The sequence below is a fragment of the Pan troglodytes genome, chromosome 5 (assembly GCF_028858775.2).
Source record: "Pan troglodytes isolate AG18354 chromosome 5, NHGRI_mPanTro3-v2.0_pri, whole genome shotgun sequence".
Taxonomy (NCBI): domain Eukaryota; kingdom Metazoa; phylum Chordata; class Mammalia; order Primates; family Hominidae; genus Pan; species Pan troglodytes.
The window spans coordinates 174,354,147-174,378,061 of NC_072403.2; the positions used below are offsets into that span (position 1 = coordinate 174,354,147).

Sequence of the window (23,915 nt, forward strand, 5' to 3'; positions counted from 1 at the left end):
GGTCACTTCTACTCTGTTTTTAGAGCTTTTCCTGTGTCTACTGTTTCTCAAAATAATCAGCTTAAAATAATACTTATGCTAAAGTGGCATATTTTGGGGTGGCATATTCTGGTCTTATACACACTCAAGGTGGAATTTTCCCTTGTTTGGTTTATAATGTTGGAGCATGAGTATCCTTCAGCAGGGCTTGTTTTTCTCTAGAGGTGTCAGTGTCCGAATGATCTTATACATACTCTGGTTGAAATGTCATAATTGTTATGGGCTTGGGTTCGATATTTATATTAATATATTATTCTGGTAACAAGGGTATTGCAGGGGTTTAGATTTATCTCATTTTTCCCCATTTTTGACATTTATTTCCATTTCTCAATTTTTCTTTCCAGACCTGAGGTGCCCAGCTCACATGAAGCAGAGCCTCTTTCCCTCCCACAATCATCTCAAGATCACCAGAGCATCAGTTAATGCCTTACTTTCTGGGCTTATCTACTCCTGTATTTAAAGATGTGGTTTCTACATTTTCACTTGTCCTTGGAAATTATCTTTTTTTATTTTTTGCAAGATCATCGAAAATTTTTAAGTTCCTTAAATTTTCTTTAGTAATTTTAGTAGGAGGCATTTCTTATTATGTTAGGCTTCCATCTTGCAGGTCCCAGAACTTTCTGACACTGTGAAGGCCATACCAGCCCACAACTGCCAGGATCTATTGTATGTGGGAGGAAAATCAACTTCTACCCTGCAAAGTCATTGTGATTATTTTGTGTCTTCTGTCAAACACAGTAAAAATTAATTCTATTACACCTTTGACTATTTAGATTAGAGAATAAAAGACTAAGAGGCACATATTAATTTTTTTAAAATAACTAAACAATAACCATCTTTGCCAAAGAAAAGCATTTTGAAATGGGTGGTAGCATAGAGAGAAGGAAGAGTCCTTTCACACTAAGGATGTCATTGCCATTGGCATATGTGGCTTTAGAAACTACAAATGGCTCGATTAGCTTTAGAGTTCTTTCTGCTTTTTAGAATTTTTCTACATCACTAGAAACATATCTCTTATATTTAATCTCAATATGAAAACCTGTTTCATAGTACTTACAATAAATGCATTCTCAAATTTTACATCAAAGTACTCCACCTACAGTGATGTCTCCTTGTAGTGAATTAGAGACTCCAATCCAAAATGTATCATAAACTAAATATGCACCTGGCGAGGCCATGCTCCATGCAGACTGCACTAAACAAACAAACAAACAAAATGCTTTAATAATCTTAGAGCATTCCAATTACCTGGACTTCCAGCTGCTGGTGAGTCCTTCCTGCTGTCAGTGTGCAGAATGACAGCCAGCCCCACAGAGTCTCCTGGGAGGACTGAGCTGCTGAGGTCCACCCGAGTCAAGCTCTGGGGCTCCCGCTCACAGCCTCCCGCCGCGTTTCTGGGGTCATCGCCTCCAGTTGCATTCATTTCTTGACCTTTTCTCCACGGTCTCTGCACAATGTGAACAATGCTCTGCTGATCCAGGTCACAATTCTGTTTGGGAGCAAGGTAAAAAAAAAAAAAAAGGAAATGTCAAACATGAAATGCGAGATAGAGTTTAACTTGTCCTCCGTGGTAGAAGGGAAGCGAAAGTGACATGTAACTGACCAACTTAGGCGCTCCTTTGGCCACAGCAGTTACACACTACACATGGTAGACAAACAACACTGAACTGGGGCCAGAAACAGAAATTTGGGAATACGTGAAACACAACAGAATGCTGACGTCATATTCAAAAGGACATAAAATCTAGCAGGAAAAAATAATTACCAAACTGGATCTATAAGCACAGTGAAAACAATAATTCCTTTTTTCCCCCCAAGACAGAGTCTCACTCTGTCATCCAGGCTGGAGTGCAGTGGCGCGATTTCCGCTCATTGCAACCTCTGCCTGCCGGGTTCAAGCAATTCTCCTGCCTCAGCCTCCCGAGTAGCTGGGATTATAGGCAGGCGCCACCACACCTGGCTACGAAAAATATTCTTAAATAGTAAAACTGATTGACATCAGAATTGATGATATGTCATTCATCTCTGTTTTATAAAAGTACAGAAAGTGAGTTATTATCAGTTAGAGGGCATTTCTTTACAGCATCGGAAATGAATGCGTTTGAGTAGGCTCCACACACACCCCTCCACGGGCACCAGCACACACATCATTACACTGGTGGGGAAGCAAGACAGGAGCACACTCCTGCCACCCAGGGTTCATTCTCTTTCTGACGATTTAACCATGAAAACCAGCTAACATTTATGAAAATGTTTTGCATCTATTTATTGACACGTAGGAACAGAAGACTTTAACATTTTGTAGCATAAAAATTAAAAGTCAGATTATTTGCTAGGACAAGAACTAGGCTACCCTAAATGGAATTCTAGTTTCAGAATATCTACTACACAGGGCCGGCCGCGGTGGCTCAGGCCTCTAATCCCAGCACTTTGAGAGGCCTGGGTGGGTGGATAGCCTGAGGTCAGGAGTTCAAGAAGAGCCTGAACAACATGGCGAAACCCCATCTCAACTGAAAATACAAAAATTAGCTGGGCATGTTAGCATGCGCCTGTAATCCCAGCTACTCGGGAGGCTGAGGCAGGAGGATCACTTAAACGCCCACCCCCACCCCCCCAACCAAAAAATAATAATAATATCTACTACATAGAAGCAGTTACTCATCTGGTTGCTACCCTCTTAAGACACAGCAAGGACTTTACTCTCTCAGTAAATCGATGTGGCCGGGCGCAGTGGCTCACACCTGTAACCCCAGCACTTTGGGAGGCCAAGGCGGGCGGATCACTTGAGGCCAGTAGTTTGTGACCAGCCAGGGCAACATGGTGAAACCCCATCTCTACTAAAAATACAAAAAAAATTAGCCGGCTGTGGTGGCATGTACCTGTAATCCCAGCTACTTGGGAGGCTGAAACAAGATAATTGCTTGAACCTGGGAGGCGAAGGTTGCAGTGAGCCAAGATCACACCACTGCACTCCAGCCTGGGCAACAGAGAGAGAGACTCTGTCTCAAAAAATAAAATTAAATAAAATAAAATTAAATTAAACTAAATACAAATAAGCCAATGCCTTTCAAATACCTCTTGCCATTGTCATTTTAGGAATGCTCCAAGAACACTCAAGTGAAATGCATCCATAACTCATAGCGATGAATGATGCCCTCCCCTGCTGCTTTCTCAAGCTCTTCTGTTGCCCTCACCATCAATGTCCCTCGAACAGTGGTGCCCAGCACTCACCAACACCCCTGACCCCAAATACAATGGCTGGAATCTGCCTCCTCCACCCAGGAGGGCACCAGGACACCCTTCGTCCTTAAATCCCATTCCAGCTTCTTCTCTACTCTCACACCCTGGGGCTCCGTCTCATCCCCAGGCCCTGTGCCCCTCCCCATTCTCAGAGCTCCCAGCCTCTCCCTAGGACTGCTCATACTCAGCAGAGGCCACTGTGCATCATTCTCTGACCTGAAGTGCTCCCCTGCATGACTTCCCAGTTTCTGTCAAAGGAAAAACCATCCCCCACATCACCCGCTTCGAGCCTTCCCCTCCCACCTAAAAATCTCATTATCCTCCCATGTTTTGTAACGGGCTGCAAGAGAATCACTCTCTTGAATTCCTCCTACCTAATCTTTGACATCGGCAAGGCACCAACAGTTAGCAGTTCTGTCTCAGAATTACCCTTCACATCTTCAACTCTCTTACATCTCAATAGTCACCTCCCCGTTTTAGGCCTTCCTCATGATAATAGCTTTGTAATTACTCCCCACATCTGATATCGCCATACTCCAGTCCAATACATACAAGAATTCTGGGTGTGTGCTACATAATCTTTCTAAAGTGTCTCAGTATTACTTGGAAAATGGACTGTAACATCTCCCATGTTCTTCAAGTGTGTTTGTACTTTTTTCCTTTCTAAATCATGATCTAGATTTGACTTTTCATCTTCCTTACCCCTCCTATATGATACATGTGGCAGATTAAACTATTCTTCAAAATCATGCACGCCTGTACATTAATGCACATACATCATGCTCCCCACTTCCTCCCTGCGATTTGTGTCCAGCCACATGAATGGCTTTGGCCAAAGGGACGTTAGCAGATGTGGTTGAACCAGGGCCTTGTATTTGTCCCGCTGCTAAGGTCCATCAAAAGAACATCCCTGCCAGGCACAGTAGCTCACACCTGTAATCCAAGCACTTTGGGAGACTGGGGTGGGCGGATCACTTGAGGTCAGGAGTTCAAGGCCAGCCTGGCCAACACGGTGAAACCCCGTCTGTACTAAAAAGACAAAAATTAGCCGGGCATGGTGGTGCGTGCCTGTAATCCCAGCTACTCAAGAGGCTGAGGCAGGAGAATCACTTAAACCCAGGAGGCGAAGGCTGCAGTGACCTGAGATCTCACCACTGCACTGCACTGCACAGAGCAAGACTCCGTCGCAAAAAACAGAACTTCCCAGAAAGCTTCTACCTGTTCACACATGGCCCAGACCTGAGTCCAACCCACTGAGGTGACCAAGTGCAGCCACACTCACAGCATGAAGCAGGGACCCGCAGCTGAAGCCAGCCTGAGGCCGCGGGCACCCCCACTGACCTGTAGGCACATGAGAAGATGGCATACTTTTATGGCACTGAGATTTGTGCTTGTCCTTTAAGCAATAATGGCAGACAGTCCTCTATTTTCCATTCTATTTGGACAAGCTGTCACTGTCCATGATCAGCTCCGTGTCAGGCAGCACTCCTCCAGCTGTGCACAGCCTCTAGCCTAAGTCGTTTCAGAGAAATGGGCATCAGGATCCGAGTATACTCAAGGACCTGCACAGGAGCATGTGAGCTTTGCCACAGAAGGAAAAGTGGAGAATTAGCACCCTAGCCTATCTTGAGGTTTCTATCCACATTTTTTCCCTACCTTTCCATGTTCAGGACTCAGGTACTTCCTGTGATCCTCCTAGAGAAAAGTAACACCTTTCTCCCTCATCTGAATCTAAAAATCTTTGCTTACTGTGCTCTTCTTATTGCAGTGGTTAGGGCTTGGACAGTATATATATATATATAGTGTGTGTGTGTGTGTGTGTGTGTCTGAGTCTTATCTTCCAACTTATTTTAGAAATACTTGAGAGCAGCAACTTGGCCATAGCAGCATTCATCAGAACACCTCACACAGTGCTTTGGAGCCAGGAGATGTAGAAACATATCTATGAATTCTAAAAGTTTGAAAAAGTGAGTGAGTGAAGGGAAGTAAGAAAGAATGAAGGAGTGAATGAATCAATGAATATAAACAGTCATAAACTCAGTGCCCAAAGTGCCACAGAGGGAACCAGCAGAACAAGAAAGAAAGGACACAGAATTTAAAGTCAAACGGACTCATGCTCTACATAATTTACTAGCTGTATGAATTATAGCAAATGATTCTTCCTTTCCCAGCTTTCTGCCATTGACAATAATATATCAACTTTGAAGGCTGTTTTGAAGATTTAAGGAAATGTAAAGAGCTCAGATCCCGATCCGCAATGATACATCATTGGTAGTATTGTTACCATTTATGAGTTTCAGAAAACTAAAGAGGATGGGTCCCTAATCTTGTACATGAATAAGGTGTCAGAATTCTGTTTAGCTGCACACTTACACAATTCTGTTTGGAAAACATACAGAGAAGGCAGAATAAGCAGAAGCTATCAATGTGACAATCTCTCTGGTAGCATTCCAACTTTCTGTGAACTAAAAAGTGATACAAAGAAATAATTCCTATATCACCATATAGCCAGATGCCATGAAACACGTGAAGAACCTGAGTGAATTTTCAGGGACAGGTAAAACGTGACAAATGTTGATGAAATCTAAAAGATTTCAAATCCAGATTTTCCTAATGCTCAGGGTACAGCTGCAAAGGGGAAAAGAAAGTTCTCAAACAGATTTCAGTAGTTACAGTGATACTTATAGGATGCATTTCCCTCAGTCGCCATCCCTGTTTCTGAGATCATTAATTGCTTAATCTTTGACTCTTACAGAAAATCTTCCTGGTCCCAGAAGCGGTGCCTTTGACAGACGGTGGACTCACACACCACACTGGTTCAGTTCAAAGCCACATTCCATGGACAGTACATTGGATACAGTCCAGTTGTACAGCCACGCAAAAGCCCCAAATACTACTTAGTTCTCCTAGTAAACAAAAAAATTCCTCAGATGTGGGAAGAAAGAGATTTTCGGTGGGAGGACATCAGAGTGCTCCAATATGGTTTCAGGCTACCTCAGAGCAGAAACAATGTCTTATTTATCTTTGTTTCTCCAATAAATAAAATATTACCTGTCAAAGAGAAAACACTTAATACAGTTCTTTCTTTTTTTTATAACAATATATTAATCCAACAAGTAAGGCAGTAACAAATTCTTCAGTGTAGACAAACCAAGTAGGTATTTCTGTAACCGGGTTTGGTCTTACACTGTCAAGCACAGCTGATGACCCATGGGAGACTGAGGGATCAGTATCTTGGGCTTTCTGTCTATAGGATCGTTGACATGGAAACATACCAGTATTAACAAAACATCCATGGGAGTTTTTTTTTTGCCAAACAATGATCAACTCTCATCTGGTTGGACATTATCCAATAATATACAAAAAACTGATGTATTTTTCTTTTTCCAAAAAGAAGTTCCTTCAACGGCACATAGTTAAGATCCAAATATTTCAGATTCTTCCAAGCACTTAATAAAGAGTTACACAGATCATCTCTAAAATGATTAATAATGAGATTCTAAAATTGTTAACAATACCACATTATTAATACATTGTTTTCAGGAGTTACAAAAATAATTATGTTAATAATAAAAAACATATAGAATATACTTAGCCATATATTGCAGACCATTACAGGTTTTGAGACATAATAAATTATTTATTATTCTCATACTCTGATGAGGGAATAACTATCACCATCTGCTATGTCTCAATGTGTCCTCAAAATTTATTTGTTTCAACTTAACCATCAATGTGATTGCATGAAGAGGTGGAGTCTCTAGAAGGTGATTAAATCATGATGGGGCAGAGCCTTCATGAATGGGATTAGTGCCCTTATAAAGCAGTGCAAGTGACTTTCTGTCCTTTTTGCCCTTTTAGCTCTTCCCCTCTTCCAGCAAGTGAAGACACAACAAGAAGGCCCTCACCAGACACTGAATACCAACACCTTGACCTTGGATTTCCCAGCTTTCAGAATTTTATAAATTGCCCAGTCTCAGGTATTTTGTTATAGCAAGACAAAGAATACAAGACAACATACATAAAGTTAGTGTGTAAACAGAGCTAGAAATAGTGTGTTAATCCATGAGAACTGTGCCAGGCACAGATAATGCTGTTTTACAGATTACTTATTGTGGTTGCTGTTGATTCCACTTTATAGAAGACAAAGGGGAGCCACAGAGAAGTTCACGATGGGTTCAACAACACCCAGCTCCCGAGTGTGAAGCCAGGGTAGGAACCCAGGCCATCGACTCCTCTGCTGGTGTTCATTGACTCTGCTGAGAGGAAGTGGAGACTTGGATGAGGCAGACAAACTAGGACAAGTCTACAGGGGCCCATGGTGAAGACCAGGGTTTGGATGCTGCAACGGAACCACCCCAGGTACGAAGGAATGATTCAGAGAAGAGCCAGATAGCTGAAATGTTAAAAACGTGAGAAGACAGGATCTGGGACTGGGCTGTATAGGAGGTAGCAAAGTAAAGATTAGTCCAGTGTGATTTTAAAAAGGAAACAAAACAAAACAAACAAACAAAAAGGATGAAAGTAAGAACAAGTGGGTTGCAGAGGAATCAGTGAGAGTATGGAAAGTGAAAAGAAGATGGTATAGGTGAGCTGGTCACACACCTCGCAGACTCCGGATGCTGGTGCCGGCTCAAGGTAAAGTCTGTACCTCTGGAGATCCCGTCACCCCAGGGAAGACTGCACTTATCACATTGTATTGTAGTTTCTTTGTATGCGTTGCTCTCTGTTACCAGACAATACCGTCTTTAAGAAAAAATACTGCAACTGTGTCTGTAGTACCTACTGTAGTGACCTGTTCATAAAACACACTCCCCTGTGTCTACTGAATGACTCTATGATCCTTTAAGCACATACCTAGAAGTGAGGAAACATTTCAGATGGCGTTAGTAACTTACCCAAGTCAAGTCTGATGCATAATTGGGAAATGAAAGAGCCAGGCCTGCAGCCTCAGTTTTCTGGCTCTGAGCCCAATGCTCTATTTCAAACATCCCACGTTGGATTGTCCACCTTTCTGTGCTCATGACATAAGTAGACATGTTGGCAGAAGTGCCCAGCCAGTGTGCTTTTATCAGCATACTGATCAGTCTATACTCATTGGTATACTTACTGTACCACTGTCTATGGTCTGTAAAGTAGGTAGGGCTGTCTTCAATATCTTCAGTATTATTCATTCATTTTCAATTCCTTCTAAATCTGTTGAACTCTATTTCCTCATACAAAATGCTTAAAATCATTTCAGTGTATGGCCAACAAACATATGAAATAATGTTTAGTATCACTAGTGATCAGGGAAAGGCAAATCGAAACCACAATGCGATACCACCTTACTCCTGCAAGAATGGCCATAATTAAAAAATCGAAAACAGTAGATGTTGGTGTGGATGCGGTCATCAGGGAACACTTCTACACTGCTGGTGGGAATGTAAACCAGTACAGCCACTACGGAAAACAGTGTGGAGATTCCTTAGAGAATCTAAAAGCAGAACTATCATTTGATCCAGCAATCCCACTACTGGGTATCTACCCAGAGGAAAAGAAGTCATTATACAGAAAAGATACTTGCACACGCAAGTTTATAGCAGCACAATTCACAACTGCAAAACCGTGGAACCAACCCACATGTCCACCAATCAATGAGTGGATAAAGAAATCATGGCATATGATGGAATACTGCTCAGCCATAAAAAGGAATGAATTAATGGCATTCACAGCAATCTGGATGGGATTGGAGACTATTATTCTAACTGAAGTAACTCAGGAATGGAAAATCAAACATTGTATGTTCTTACTGACAGATGAGAGCTAAGCTATGAGGACACAAAGACATAAGCATGATACAGTGGACTTCAGGGACGTATGGGAAAGTGTGGGAGGGGAGTGAGGGATAAAATACAACATATATGGTGCAGTATGTACTGCTTGAGTGTTGGGTGCACCAGGATCTCACAAGTCACCACTAACTAACTTACGTAAACAAATACCATCTGTACCCCAATAACTTATGGGAAAAAAATCATTTCAGTGGAAGGCTGTCATCCTTTCTAATGTGTAATAACTTTACATTTTAAAGACTGAACATTTCTGATTTTTATTTGGATTTTTAATAGACTACATTTTCTATCTAGAAAAGGAATACGATCAGCCAAGAATGATCAGACTAATTTAAAAGTCAATAGTGTTAACAGATTCTAATGTTAAAACATTTTTACATTGAGTTCTTTCTTAAATAACTTTGAAGACACACTTTTAATAACACCTTAAATTGTCCTTTTTTGTGCTGAACAATCTTGGCATTCTTTCTGTTTTTTGCTTCTTCTGAAAATAGCTTCTAACAAACAGATTTTTTTTTTTTAAGGCAGGGTCTCACTCTGTTGCCCAGGCTGGAGTGCAGTGGCATGATCAAGGCTCGCTGCAGCCTCGAACTCCCAGACTCCAGTGATCCTCTTATGGCAGCCTCCTGAGTTGCTGAGACTACAGGCACACGCCACTACACCTAGCTAATTTTCTAGTTTTTTTTTTTTTTTTGTAGAGATGGGATCTCACTTATGCTGCCCAGGCTGGTCTCAAATTCTCAAATTCCTGGGCATAAATGATTCTCCTGCCTTGGACTCCCAAACACTGGGATTCCAGGCCTGAGCCACTGCACCTGGCTTTAAGCAGATGTGGTTGGAAGCCCATCACAGTTTTTAATAACGTATTTTCTATGCCAAGAAAAGACAAAACGGCAATGATTTAATAAGTTAGGCCGAATGCAGTGGCTCACGTCTGTAATCCCAGCACTTTGGGAGGTCAAGGAGGGCAGATCACTTGAGGTCAGGAGTTTGAGACCAGCCTGGCGAATGTAGTGAAACCCGTGTCTACTAAAAATACATACAAAAAAATTAGCCAGATGTGGTGGCACAAGCCTGTAATCCTGGCTACTTGAGAGGCTGAGGCAGGAGAATCTCTTGAACCTGGGATGTGGACATTGCAGTGAACCAAGATCGCACCAGTCCACTCCAGCCTGGGTGACAGAGCGAGACTCCATCTCAAAAAAAAAACAAAAAAAGGTGTTATTTAAGGTGTTTTTTAATGTAATGGCTAAGAACTATTTTGTTTGGTCACTGCTAACAATGCAATGTGTTTCAAGACAAGATGACCCAGAGATGTTCACAGTAAGTCAGAATAATCAAAAAGGGAATTGTTCCCAGTGATATTTTTTCACTTGAACTCCAGTTCCCCTCCATAGTTTTCAATGAACACTAAATGCCAATTTATATTAATTGGGTGAGAACAGAAACTATCCTTTCAAACTGATCCTTCATTTAAGAAAAGGGGGACTTCTAAAAGATGAATATTTGTGATTTAGCCTTTGAATTTATTTCACATTTCTTATGACTGATTTTCATTATGATCAAAAATATTATGCTGTGTAAAGATACTGAAAGGCTCCTTCTCTGGTTCCCAAAGGCAGGCAATACAATTACTCTGAAAGGTCAATTAGCCCCACACTAATTGGCCAGTGCAGGCCTGGGCCTTGTCACCTCCATGTCCCTCCCGCCACAGGCCTGAGACCTTTCTGCTGCTCATGAGGATCCTACACCAGAGGGGCTCCATAGGGGGCGGGCGGTGGGGGTGGGGGGGAACCGCTCAGGAATCACTCGGTTTGGCTACATGCCAGCAACTGCAGTAAGTGATTTAGTTTTGAAGAGCAGAGGACAGTGCTGTTTGAGCATGTAGGGTCAGGATTTCACTTCTCTGGGTTCCCTCTTTCATGAATACAAAGGATATCGGATCACCAAAGCTATGCCCATTAAACCCACTTTAAAAGTGTGTTTTATATTGTCAACATTGCAAGAAATGCCTCAAGTATCACTTCTTTTTTCTTTAAGTATTATTTTATTACTAGTTGTGATAAATATTATGAACACTTTAAAATATATATATTTTATTTGACAGAATTAAATTAATGTTTTTAAAGCCATGGAATACGCTGTATAGAATTACTGGGGTCAGGGTTTGAGAGCTTAACAACACACCCTCTTGATGAAGCTGACCTGGAAACTCAGGCACGTCGGGGAGGTCAGCACTACCCAACAGAACCACATGCGAGTTTATGCCACGCTCCCCAAATTCCAATGGTTGCGATTAACACTCAAAATCATATACCTCCGTGATTGCAAAACAACATCTGCGCAAGGTGTTTACTGTGGGATTATTTATAATAGAAAATTATCGGCTGGGTGCAGTGGCTCATGCTTGTAATCCCAGCACTTTGGGAGGCTGAGGTGAGCAGATCACCAAGACCAGCCTGGCACACGTGGCAAAACCTGGTCTCTACTAAAAATACAAGAATTAGCCGGGTGTGATGGTGCGTGCCTGTAATCCCAGCTACAGGCTGGGAGGCTGAGGCAGGATACTCGTTTGAGCCAGGAGGCGGAGGTTGCAGTGAGCCTAGATCGGGCCACTGCACTCCAGCCTGGGTGACAGAGTAAGCCTGTATCTGAAAAAAAAAAAAAGAAAAGGAAAGGAAAAAAAATTTTCAGAAACAAGTGAAATGCCTGACCATAGAAGACAAGTACAATCTGTGAAGAAAAAAGAAAACAAAGCAGAAAATAGAATATAGTAAGGGACTTTCTATGTCAAAAGCAAAGAAAATTAAGAACATACAAAAGTAGCTGTTTTTGTAAAAGGAAACGTAGAAAGGAAAATCGAAGTTAGTGAAAATGGTTACCTATGAGGGAGTAGGGAAATGGGTTAAAGGGATAGAATGGGAGCCATGTTTCCCTAACGTGACTATCTACAGTTTCAGGTGTGAGGCACAGAAAATGTTTCACACAATCACAACAATACTTACTAAATAAAAAGGAGGAAAAAAGCAAACTCTAAAACTGAAAATTACCAGAAACATATTGAGCTGATAATGTCAGTACATAAATAAAAGTAGTTCACGTAACTTTTGGACACAGTGCTCTGTATATCCTTTAGTACAAAAAAAGGAACCCAAAACAAATTTTGTACTTTATTTACTAAGTTGATTACTGGTATGATATAGGTGTAGGAATTCAGAAACTATTTGTATTTATGTTAAGATGAAAAATTACTAAACTTACTGCTGTTTTTGGAAACCGAGTTTTTCACAGTGGCTGAAGAAGGTAAGAAGGAGCTTCATGATGTTGGAGTTGAAATAAAGGGAACAAAATGTACTTATGAATTTTAAAAAAATTCTATTCATTGAGGGGAAATTACTCACCTATCCAGAAGTTGCAGAATAATGAGACCCATGTATCTGTTCATCACCTTATTCAACAATTATCAATTTGAGTCCAACCTTGTTTTATCAGTATGAATTATCATGGATAAATGATATTATCAATATCACTACCCACTTTCCCTTCCTATATTATTTTGAGACAAATCTCAGATATCATATTATTTACTCAACAAAAATGATCAATATGTATCTCTATGAAGGAGGAATTTTCCTATAAAACATAACTAGAATACCACTAGAGGAACTGAAAAATTACAAATAAGCATTTAATAGCATCAAATATTTATGTGTCCATAATTTTAATTGTTTCCAAATCTGTTTGAATCGAGATCCAAACAAGTCCATATTTTGGGACTGGAAGGAATGTATATTATATCTTCTTTTAATTTTATTTATTTATTTATTTATTTATTTATTTATTTATTTATTTATTTATTTTGTGAGACCAGGTCTCCCTCTGTCACTCAGGCTGGAGTGCAGGCATGATCAGGGCTCATTGCAGTCTCGGCTTCCAGGGCTCAGGGGATTCCTCACCTCAGCCTCCCCAGTAGCTGGGACAACTGGAACATGCCACCACACCCAGCTAATTTTTTGTATATGCCATACAGACAGGGTTTTGCCATGTTGCCCAGGCTGGTCTCAAACTTCTGGGCTCAAGTGATCTGCCTGCCTCAGCCTTCCAAAGTGTTGGGATTACAGGCCTCAGCTACTGTGCCTGGCGTTCAATGTTTTTTTATTATTAAGACATAACTAATATATTGTAGTTCTCCCTTTTAAAGTGTATAATTCAGCAGTGTTTAGAATATTTGCAAGGTTGTGCAGCCATCAACACTCTCTAATTTCACAACATTTTCTCTTAAGTTGCTTTTACAAGTTCCCTCACCCATCTCTCTTCCTGTTTTTACAATTAAATTTGAAGAAAAATGGGTTAATCCATTGTAGAATTTCTCATAATCTAAATTTTGCCAGTTGCATATGGGTGGTATTACTGAACAAGTTTCTACATTGTCCTTATTTCTGAAAATTTTATATTTGTGGCCAGGTGCAGTGGCTCACGCCTGTAATCCCAGTGCTTTGGGAGGCCGAGGCAGGCGGATCACAAGGTCAGGAGATCGAGACCATCCTGGCTAACATGGTGAAACCCCGTCTCTACTAAAAATACAAAAAATTAGCCGGGTGTGGTGGCAGGTGCCTGTAGTCCCAGCTACTCGGGAGGCTGAAGCAAGAGAATGGTGTGAACCTGGGAGGTGGAGCTTGCAGTGAGTGGAGATTGCACCACTGCACTCCAGTCTGGGCGACAGAGCAAGACTCTGTCTCAAAAAAAAAAAAAAAAAAAAAAAAAAAAGTTATATTTGATTCTACAGGCTTGACTAGGTTTAGGCTTAATATGTTTTGCTGGGATTCCTGTAAGGGTGCTGCTTTGTTCTTCAAGAAGGAAGCACTATGTGACTATGCCTGAGTCTGACTACATTTGGCTGTAGTGTATCTTCTTTATGGAAGATACGCTAAAATTGTAAAATGGTGATCTTTTAATATTATCACTTCTTCTCAAACTATTAGATAAAATATTTCTATCAAGATAAATTTTCCCTCAATAGCTATTTTGTTACTCAGAGATAAATTTTGTATAGGAAGGCAGAATAAATGCTCTATTATTTTCTTAGTTTATACATTTTCAAAATAAGTTGACTCTAGCAATGAATAAAAATGCAATTTTTAAAAGCATTATTAAAAAATTATAGAAAAGGCCGGGTGCGTGGCTCATGCCTGTAACCCCAGCACTTTGAGAGGCCAAAGCAGGTGGATCACTTGAGATAAGGAGTTGGAGACCCACCTGGCCAACATGGTGAAACCCTGTCTCTACTAAAAATACAAAAATTAGCCAGGCGTGGTGGTGGATGCCTGTAATCCCAGCTACTTGGGAGGCTGAGGCAGGAGAATCGCTTGAACCTGGGAAGCAGAGGTTGCAGTGAACCAAGACCACACAATCGCACTCCTGCCTGGGTAACAAGAGTGAAAATCCGTCTCAAAAAAAAAAACGAAATTACAGACACACACATATTAATGATGTCCATCGATTGTACTTATTATTTTGATTGGTGGTTATCTATAGCTAATTGGTACATCTTAGAATGGGTTCCTGAACTGTGGCAGAGGCGCAAGAGTCTTTGGTAGCTTCCCTGCCATCCTGTATGACAAGAGACTCCAGTCTGCTTTGAACACTTTTTGTTCTAGACCTGTAATAAATCATTTTGACAAATAAAAATGGCATTTAAAGATGACGATGTGGATGGTTAGAGACACTCATTGCTACTGGATTCATAAAGGTTTGTCAGCTTTTTCAGTGACAAGAGGTATGTTTTGTTCGTTTTTTAAAGATAAAATACATCATGAGTTCAATCTGATATTTCCCATTCAAACCGAGGAGTAGAGGGTTTTAAATAATCTCCTTTGTCTTCCATCTTAATCTTCTTTTCTCTTGTTCAAAATCGTGAAAATGAAACGATTAGATGTCACATAATTACTCATTATTTTAGACTACATTATATACACAATGTGAATGATACCATTAAATTGATTACTAATCATAGTTTAAGTTTTTCTTCTTGTAGTTCTTTTTGTCTTGGGATGTACCTCATTAAAGATGTATAGTCAAACTGCTGTATTCTAAAGTCACTTGGAATAATGTGGCTATGATTACAACTAAAGATACTTGCATTCATTTTTTTGACTTTATTTTTTATTCTTAGAACTTTCTATTTAAAATATTTAATTCTGTTTTATAATTATGGAAAATATTTTCAAGTTTCTAAAGTCAAACTTTAAAAACATAAAATTGTCAAAGATGTCTCACTTCTACTTTTGTCTGTTTAATATATTCACTATCTTTTTGTTTGTTTTTAGATTTCTGCTTTACCTCTTTAACAGAAGCTGGTGTGTGTGTGTGTGTATTTAAGCACCTTTCTTAGATAATTGATAGCATGTTATATACTTTTTTCACTTAATTTCCCCTACAATTAATTCTACAGTAGTATATACACATTTCCTTATTATTTTTCACAACCATACAGTAACCTCACGTGTGGATAAATCATAGTTTATTCAACCAATACCCTATGTTCTATGACAAATGAGGTCCCACTGGCCAAGTTTGGGAAAATATAAATACAAAAAAGAATAGATTGATAACAGGTTATAATACATTAAAGAAAAAATCCATGAACATATGATAATATTAAAAAGTATACGTGTGAGGAGTAAGAAAGAGTTCTTCCATACAGAACAACAGAATAAATACGGCAAGAACTGTCGGCACAATCATATTTTTGAAGGCACTGATATAATAATTAATTCACTCAAGGATCACCAGTAGAAGCTACAGCAAATGGATCCAAGATTGGTGGGAATCGGGATTTTGGCAGTTTCCAAGTATCTGCCCACAGATTCCCTAATAATTTCATAAGAGTAGGGTTATTTCTGCAATGGGAGATTTGGCAGGCATAACTGTAACTAAGATTCACACGGGCATTGTCAGTTACAAAGGATTCAGCATTAACGACAACAAAGTTTAACCCAAATTTAGCAATGAGGAGACAATAAAACAAATCGAGGTTGCAGGATAATTCTGCAAACAACTGACCCTTACAATTCAAATTTTTGAAGGTGCAAATTAGGTGTGTGTGAGAAGACTGTTCTATACTAAAGCAAAATAAAGATACATGATAACTGAATGTGATCTGTATATTTGACTAAACTTTTGGTCAGAATAATTTAAAAAATTATCCAAAGCATACAAACAACCTTTAAAACTCATCAGTAAATAAATAAACAAACATTAAAAAAGGGCCAAAGGCTTTAACAGATACCTCACCAAAGAAGATACAGAGATGGCAAAGAAGTAGGCTCCACATCTTATGTCCTCAGGGAGCAGCAAATTAACGCAAGATACCACTACACGCCAATTAGAATAAATCCCAGAACAAAAGCAACACCAAATACTGGTGAGGACGTGGAATAACAGAACTCTCGTTCATTGCTACTGGGAAAGCAAAACGGTATAGTCACTTTGGAAATCTGGTGGTTTCTTACAAAACTAAACATACTATAACCATACAATGCAGCAATACCTGGAGTATTTACCCAAAGGAGTTGAAAACTAAAATCATGTCCACACAAAAGCCTGCACACAGATGTTTACAGCAGCTTTATTCAGGATTGCCAAAATTGTATGCAACCAACATGTTCTTCATGAGGTGAATGGATAAAGTATCATACATACAGATCATGGAATATTATTGAGCACTAAAGAGAAATGAAGTATCAAGCCAGGAAATGACATGGAGGAACATTAAGTGCATATTACCAAGTGAAAGAAACCAATTTGAAAAGGCTACATATTGTCTGATTCCAATTTGAAAAGGCCACATGTTGTATTATACGACATTCGGAAAAAGGCAACACTATAGAGACATTGAAAATATCAGTAGTTGCCAGGGACTGAGGGATGACCGAGGGATGAATAGAGACAGCACAGAGAATACTTAAGGCAGTGAAAATACTCAGGGTGATACTATGTTGATGGATAAATATCATTATACATTTGTCCAGACCCATAGAGTGTACACCAAGAGTGAACCCTCATGTAAGCTATAAATGTGAAGTGATTACAATGTGTCAATTTAGGTTTATCAGCTGCAAAAAATGTACCGCTCTGGTGGGGGATGTTGATAATGGAGGGGGTATGGGCACATTTGGGCAGGGAGTAGATGGGAAATACCTTCCTCTCTATGATGTGAACCTCAAACTGCTAAAAAATAAATAAATAAAGGCTTAAAAAAGCTATAAAGGACAATTTGGGAACAATTAGGAGGATCTTTGAACATGGACTACAAAAGAAATATCATCGTATCGATGTTAAATTCCTTGAAATTTACATCACACATTACAGCGGCTACGCAGAAGATTGCCCTTTGCCTTTGTAGATATAGACTGAAGTGTTTAGGACCAAAATGTCAGTCTATCTGCAATTATGTTTAGCCTCTTGAGAGACAGAGGAAAAAAAGGAGGGGAAGGTGTAAGTGAGGGAGACAAAGAAAGATAAAGCAAATGTGGCAAAGTGTTAACAGTTGGGGACTCTGGAGAAAGGTTGTACAGATATTTGCTATAAATAGATTTTTTTAAAAATTGTTTTTAAAGGTTTGAATCTCCTAAAATATCTTCATACTCAGTCACTAAATGGAAAGTAACCATTGAAAATAAGAAATGTTGGCGAGGTGAGGTGGCTCACGGCTGTAATCTCAGGACTTTGGGAGGCTGAGGTGGGTGGATCACTTGAGCTCAGGAGTTCAAGATCAGCCTGGCCAACATGGTGAAATCCTGACTCTGACTCTACTAAAAATACAAAAAATTAGCCAGGGGTGGTGGCAGGAGCCTGTAATCCCAGCTACTTGGGAGGCTGAGGCAAGAGAATCGCTTGAACCTGGGAGGCTGAGGTTGCAGTGAGCTGACATTGCACCACTGCACTCCATCCAGCCTGGACGACAGAGACTCCATTAAAAAAGAAAGAAAGAAAGAGAGAAAGAGAGAGAGAGAGAGAGAGAGAAAGAAAGAAAGACAGAAAAAGAAAGAAGGAAAGAAAGAAAGAAAAAGAAAGAAAGAGACAGAAATAGAGAAGAGAAGAGAAAAGAAAAGAATCCTCTGTCTTAATCCTGAGTTCTAATTTGATTGCCTTGTGGTCTGAGAGACTGTTTGTTATGATTTCTGTTCTTTTGCATTTGCTGAGGAGTGTTTTACTTCCAATTATGTGGTCAGTTTTAGAACAAGTGCTATGTGGTGCTGAGAAGAATGTATATTCTGTTGATTTGGGGTGCAGAGTTCTGTAGATGTCTATTAGGACTGCTTGGTCTAGAGCTGAGTTCAAGTCCTGAATAACCTTGTTAATTTTCTGTCTCGTTGATCTGTTTAATACTGACAGTGGGGTGGTAAAGTCTCCCACTATTATTGTGTGGGAGTCTAAGTCTCTTTGTAGGCCTCTAAGAAGTTGTTTTATGAATATGGGTGCTGCTGTATTGGGTGCATATATATTTAGGATAGTTAGCTCTTCTTGTTGCATTGATCCCTTTACCATTATGTAATGCCCTTCTTTGTCTTTTTTTATCTTTGTTAGTTTAATGTCTGTTTTATCAGACTAAGATCGCAAACTCTCCTTTTTTTTTGCATTCCATTTGCTTGGTAAATATTCCTCCATCCGTTTATTCTGAGCCTGTGTGTCTCTGCACATGGGAAGGGTCTCCTGAATACAGCACACTGATGGGTACTGACTTTTTATCCAATTTGCCAGTCTGTGTCTTTTGATTGGGGCATTTAACCCATTTACAATTAAGGTTAATACTGCTATGTGTGAATTTGATCCTGCATTCATGATCCTAGCTGGTTATTTTGCACATTAGTTGCAGTTTCTGGAAACTGAACAACCTGCTCCTGAGTGACTACTGGGTAAATTATGAAATTAAGGCAGAAATAACAAAGTTCTTTGAAACCAATGAGAACAGAGACAATGTACCAGAATCACTGGGACACAGCTAAGGCAGTGTTAAGGGGTAAATTTATAGTACTAAATGCCCACATCAGAAGGAGGGAAATATCTAGAATTGACACCCTAACATCACCATTAAAAGAACTAAAGAAGCAAGAGAAAAGAAATTCAAAAGCTAAAAGGCCAGGCATGGTGGCTCACTCCTCTAAACCCAGCACTTTGGAAGGTTGAGGTGGGTGGATCACTTGAAGCCAGGAGTTCAAGATCAGCCTGGCCAACATGGTGAAACCCCGTCTCTACTAAAAATACAAAAATTAGCTGGGCATGGTAGCGTGTGCCTGTAATTCCAGCTACTTGGGAGGCTGAGGGAGGAGAACTGCTTGAACTGAGACCTGGAAGGTAGAGGTTACAGTGAGTGGAGATGGCACCACTGTACTCCAGCCTGGGCTACAGAGTGAGACTCTATCTCAAAAAAAATAAAAAATAAAAAAATAAAAGCTAGAAGACGACAAGAACTAACTAAGATCAGAGCAGAACTGAAGGAGACAGAGACATGAAAAACCCTTCCAAAAAATCAATGAATGCAGGAGCTGTTCACATATACACCATGGAATACTATGCAAGCATAAAAAAGAATGAGATCATGTCCTTTGCAGGGATATGGATGAAACTAGAAACCATCATCCTCAGCAAACCAACACAGGAACAGAAAAAAACACTGCATCCATGCCATAAAATACAACTCAGCATAGTATTCCATGGTGTATAAAAAGGATGAGTTCATGTCCTTTGCAGGGACATGGATGCAGCTGGAAACCATCATTCTGACAAACTGTCACAAGGACAGAAAACCAAACCCCGCATGTTCTCACTCATAGGTGGGAATTGAACAATGAGAACACATGGACACAGGGAGGGGAACATCACACACTGGGGCCTGTCAGGGGGTGGGGGGCTAGGGAAGGGATAGCATTAGGAGAAATACCTAATGTAAATGATGAGTTGACGGGTGCAGCAAACCACCATGGCACATGTTTACCTATGTAACAAACCTACACGTTCAGCACATGTATCCCAGAACATAAAGTAAAATTAAAAAAAAATAAGAAAATAAGAAATGTGGTACTACTACAAAATTTTTAGGATGAAAAATTGTATGTATTTCATGCTATCTGTCGTGAATTCAGCTATCTAACCTGCTATATCCTACACATAGCTTACAAACTGACCTAAGAAAGGAGGGAAAAATGAAAGCAAAATCCAAAGTTGCTTATAAAAAAGAAATCTTTGTTTTGGAATATGAGAAAGCTATTGTATAAATACAGATGACCAATATGGATTAAATAGAAGAATTATAGTCAAATACCATAGCAAATGAGTTAAAATTTTGCAGCTCATTACAGTTTTGAGGTCTCTAAAGTGAATAAGCATAATACCCAAAATAGTGACTTTGTAGAATCCTAAAATCCAGTTATGCAGTCTACAGCAGCAGTCCTGAATCTTTTTGGCACCAGGGAGTGGTTTTGTGGAAGACAATATTTCCACAGATGGGGGCAATGGGGATGGGGTGTGGTTTGTGGATGAAACTGGTCCACCTCAGATCATCAGGCATTAGTTAGATTGTCGTAAGAAGCACACAGCCTAGATACCTCACACGTGCAGTTCACAATAGGGTTTGCACTCCTATGAGAATCTACTGCCACTGCTGATCAGACAGGAGCTCCAGCGTCATGCTCATCTGCCCATGCTCACCCCCTGCTGTGCAGCCCAGGTCCTCACAGGCCACAGACAGGTTCTGGCGCCACGGGGGTTGGAGACCCCTGGTATAGAGCAACGCATGGGCAAAAGCACTGCATGAGTAATCAAGGTCAAAGGCAGAATTAATGGATGTTCTAATTTACTATGGAGGCAACATAGCAAAACCTCTTAAACATTTTACAACAAAGATCCTGTCCATATTACAATCTTCAAACAGATATGGACTTCCATACAAGAAGAGTATATTAAAAAAAAAATCCACACTCTCTCAGATGTTCACCCAAAGTGATAAAAATGGAAACAATAGAGAGAATCACATCTGTTAAAATCCATATTAGAAAGTATACAAATAAAAGTGCTTATGATAAACAGCTAATGAGAATAAATGGATACACTATTAAGCTATCTTGGCAGAATTTATCAATGTCTTAGATGTACATGCAGAAATTCTCACATATGTCCTCAAAAACACATGTACATGGATGTCCTTTGCAACCACAGTAAAAACCATGGCAACAATCTAAACAGTCATCAATATTGGGCTGGCTGCCATTCATACATACAATTGGTAAACATTTGTTATAACTCTAGAAGTACACGGAAAAGAAGGCGGTCTATTTTTTAAATAAAATCAGCAAGTTGCAGAATAGCATGCACTATTATTATTAGCCCATTTGTCTGTATGTTGTATATCATTCTGTATATGCATTAACTTATTGGGTACACATAGCAAATTTTGATTAACTCTGAAGAATGGGATTAAGTGATGGAAGAGAGGAATTTGTATGTTTCTGAAATTTTAAAAAGTCTAAGCACACATTACTTTGATAATTTTAAAAAGACACCTGGGAAATTATTTGCAAGTAAAATACTCATTTAATTCCGGATAAGCTTTCCTTTCTTTCTTTCTCTCTCTTTTTTTTTTTTTTTTTTTTGACAGAAAAGATAATGACAGTAAATGCTTTACTTAGAATAGAATGGAATTTTTTTTTCTACTTTTCTGTCAATGTCTTTATGGATGATGTTGTCATCTTCATTTTGTCACTGTTAGTTGTAACTTCTTTCTGACCTATGTTTTACCCTTTCTGGCTATAAGCTCATTTTACACACAGTTATTTATATGAACAGTTGGGAGCCACTCACTCACCTCTCTTTTGAGAAAAGAAAAATATATTTGTGCTTTATAACTTTTATTATCTTTATGCCAATAAGTCTTTTTATTTTCACCTAAGATTTGTGTCTATTTTTGGAATGGCAGAGATGCTGGAAATCATATTTCAATCCAATTGAAATGTATGTGTGAGTGTGTGTGTTTGTATGTATGCATGGTTTTATGTCTTTAGAATTCTTTGTGAGTGCTCCAGTAAATCTGGTGCCTTCTGAGACGACAAGAGAGGATTAAGGAAATGGTATGAGTCTTTTGTAACTATCTCAATGAAAAAGTAGAGAAGCATAGAGTGAAAAAATCCTTAGAACAGTCTTGCTCTGTCGCCCAGGCTGGAGTGCAGTAGCACGATCTCGGCTCACTGCAACCTCCGCCTCCCAGATTAAAGCAGTTCTCATGCCTCAACGTCTGAGTAGCTGGGATTGCAGGTATGCGCTATCACACCCAGCTAATTTTTGTATTTTTAGTAGAGACAGGGTTTCGCCATATTGGCCAGGCTGGTCTCAAACTCCTGACCTCAAGTGATTCACCCACCTCAGCTTCCCAAAGTGCTGGGATTACAAGCAGGAATAAATGCTACTGTATTAAAAGTATTAGATCCTGATCCCTGCTTGATGTGTTAAGCTCAGTGTCCTCTATCTGAAATAAAGATACACACTAGCGTGTTCTCCAGATTCACCTTAATTTTACCTGAACAATATTCTAAAATTTTCAAATTATAGCACAAACATACTAAGTACACATATAATTCACAAAAATTAAAAACATATATTTAGCCAAAAGTAAATAAAATCAGTAAAATAAACAAATCTGAGAACTTCATGAATGGCAACCACAGCCTAAATGCAAAGAAGGAATAAAACAGCTACTTCTTGGCTCTTGGGCTTTCATGGGCCCAGGATCCACTAATGTAAGAGTAATTTCAGAGATTTTGAAGGGTAACTGGGTATATTTATGTATTGTGTTCTTTCTTTCTTTTTTTTTTTTTTTTGAGATAGAGTTTTGCTCTTGTTGCCCAGGCTGGAGTGCAATGGCGCAATCTCGGCTCACTGCAACGTCCACCTCTCGGGTTCAAGTGATTCTCTTGCCTCAGCCTCCCAAGTAGCTGGGATTACAGACATGTGCAACCATGCCCAGCTAATTTTGTATTTTTAGTAGAGACCAGGTTTCTCCATGTTGGTCAGGCTGGTCTCGAACTCCTAACCTCAGGTGATCCACCCGCCTCGGTCTCCCAAAGTGCTGGGATTACAGGCGTGAGCCACCACGCCCGGCCATATTGTGTTATTTCATCTCACATCTTGACCTTGAACTCTGCCAGTTCTCCTGTAAATAGCAATTCCACTGTAGTTACTTACATTTGAAGTTTGGGCAGTTTTTGATAAATATCCTTATTACTGGATTTTCTTTTCAAAATGAACAAGAATATTGGACAACTCAGGTCCTCCGTTTGAAGACATTCACAGCTGAGAATGATATTCGTATACATCTGGGCTACAGACTAGCAGTTCATCTAGTTAATCAGTTACTATGTAGCCAACCTCACACGTTGCTATTTACTGCCAATATGCTGCACAGCTACAAGTATTATGGGCTAAATTGTGTCCCCTCACAAGTCATACATTGAATTCCAAACCCCCAGTATCCCAAATGTGACTGTTTGGAGATAGGGCCTTTACAGAGGTAACCAAGTTAAAATGTCAGCATTAGGGTGGGTCTTATCTAACATGAGTGGAATCCTTTTAAGATGAGATTCAGGTATAGACAGACACAGAAAACAGACCATGTGAAGGTACACGGAGAAGACAGACATCTGTAAGCCCAGGAGAGAGGCCACAGAAGGAATCGACCCTACTGACACCTTGACTTTGGAATTGTGAGAAAATAAACATATTATTTATTTAAGCCACCCAGTCTGTAGTGAA

At 39.7% G+C, this 23,915-nt stretch overlaps 1 protein-coding gene across 6 annotated transcripts in view; it reads right to left on the reverse strand.

Annotated features, from left to right (window-relative positions):
- The window catches only part of PRKN (parkin RBR E3 ubiquitin protein ligase), a 1,411,643-nt gene that overhangs the window by 944,847 nt on the left and 442,881 nt on the right, over positions 1 to 23,915 (reverse strand). For all 6 annotated transcript variants that reach the window (XM_054686972.2, XM_001153913.6, XM_054686973.2 and 3 more), the window contains one exon: positions 1,288 to 1,528. In XM_054686972.2, the coding sequence (XP_054542947.1) occupies positions 1,288 to 1,528 (241 nt within the window). The remainder of the gene's footprint in view (positions 1 to 1,287; positions 1,529 to 23,915) is intronic.